The sequence below is a fragment of the Eurypyga helias genome, unplaced genomic scaffold (genome assembly GCF_000690775.1).
Source record: "Eurypyga helias isolate BGI_N326 unplaced genomic scaffold, ASM69077v1 scaffold30745, whole genome shotgun sequence".
Lineage (NCBI taxonomy): Eukaryota > Metazoa > Chordata > Aves > Eurypygiformes > Eurypygidae > Eurypyga > Eurypyga helias.
The window spans coordinates 1958-3565 of record NW_010251281.1 but is presented as its reverse complement, the minus strand read 5'-3'; the positions used below and the strand labels follow the sequence as shown (position 1 = coordinate 3565).

Below are 1608 nucleotides of genomic sequence, written 5' to 3'. Positions count from 1 at the left end.
GGCAGCATGGGGAGGACAGGCCCCTCTCAGAGCAACACTGGACCCCGCAGAGCAGTGTCCTGGACCCCTCTTGGAGCAACAGGGAGGGGGTCAGACCCTTCTTGGAGTGACATTTTGGGCTCAGACGCCTCTTGGAGCAGTGCGATGGGGTCAGAGCCTTCGCAGAGCACCGGGGGGGGGTGTAGGATCCTCTTAGCCCTGTGCAGCGAGATCACCTCGGCACTGGCTCCGGTCCCTTTCTTGGGGCTTTCCCTTTGGGGGCACTGGGCAAAAGTCGATGTGCTGGAGCAGGGGACAGTGGCTTTGGCAGTGCCGATGGCATCTCCCTGTGCTCTCTCGAGCGCCAGGGTGTCCATATGGGTTTCTGGAGTACTGGAGAAGGATGGAAGGGACATCAGGGATGCTCCCAGCACTTCCGGCCATCCCCTCTACTGCCGTGGGGCTGTCACAACGCAGAAGTCGCGGCTCAGGGTGCTGCACTGTGCCAGTCCATCTGAGCGTCCCCTGCGGGCTCCCCGTTCAGTCCCTGGGGACATCCCTTCCCCAGAAAAACCCTGCAGCTCGTTTGCCACGCGCACCCGGAGCTTGGTAGATCGCTCACATGGCAGTTGTGAAGAGATCAGTGCAATAAGTCGGTATTATCCCAAATTTACAGAGAGGCAGGGAGCTGGCAGAAGGGCCTGGTGGTGTATGGGAGCTCCCCTGGGAAGACGGGTCCCTCTCCAGCAGCCTCAGGGGGTCCCTGGGGACCAGAGGGAGGGATGCTCGTTGTTAGGGGGTGAAGGCTGCGTGCTGCGAGAGGTGGGAAGCCAGGGCTGCCCCCTCACCAATGAGTGATTCCCTGTTCCCTGTGCTGGGCCACCCACGGCACTGCAGGAGCTGGAGCTGATGGAAAACATCTTGACGAGCAAGCAGGATGAGAGCTGGGAGCAACGGGGCCCCCGGGCCTCCTTTGCCCGCCAGGAACGGAGCCGCCTGCTCTGGGAAGACGTCAGCGTTGTGGAGGAGGATGCCACCAAAGTCACCGCCCTGAAGCTGAGGCTGGATGAATCCCAAAAAGTGCTGCTCAAGGAGCGGGAGTGAGTGCTCGGCGTGACCCAGCCCAGCCCAGCCCGGTCCTCACCGGAATGGGATGTCCTGTGGGGTCCTGCCGGCTGTCACCAGTGTTGCCTCTCCCCAGGGACAAGCTGGCGCTCAGCAAGAGCATCGAGAAGCTGGAGGGTGAGCTCAGCCAGTGGAAGATCAAGTACGAAGAGCTCAACAAGAACAAGCAGGAGGTGATGAAGCAGGTGAGTGAGGTACCTGGGGACCAGGGGTGCCCCCTTGGCAGGTGGCACGTCCTGGTGGGGCGACATGGTGACCTACAGTCACCCCCAACTCCAGGGTGCTCATGAAGGGTCTAAACCGGTGCGATTGAACCAGTTGGTCCATCCGTAGAGGTTGGGTGGGTGGGTGCGGGCAGGGCTCAGGGTGGTGCAGGGTGGGTGCTCGCTCATCTTGGGTGCTATGTGTGTCCCCCCAGCTCAACATCCTGAAGGAGATCCATCAGGACGAGCTGGGGCGCATCTCTGAGGACCTGGAGGACGAGCTGGGCGCCCGCTCCAGCAT

The 1608-nt window shown here is 61.9% G+C and overlaps 1 protein-coding gene across 1 annotated transcript in view; it reads left to right on the top strand.

Moving 5' to 3' along the window:
• Positions 1-858: 858 nt before the first annotated feature.
• The window catches only part of LOC104509893 (coiled-coil domain-containing protein 102A-like), a gene marked incomplete at its 5' end in the record, with an annotated part of 1742 nt that continues 992 nt past the window's right edge, over positions 859-1608 (top strand). The window contains 3 exons of the mRNA XM_010151978.1: positions 859-1079; positions 1181-1289; positions 1523-1603. Coding sequence (XP_010150280.1) covers positions 859-1079; positions 1181-1289; positions 1523-1603 — 411 coding nt within the window. The remainder of the gene's footprint in view (positions 1080-1180; positions 1290-1522; positions 1604-1608) is intronic.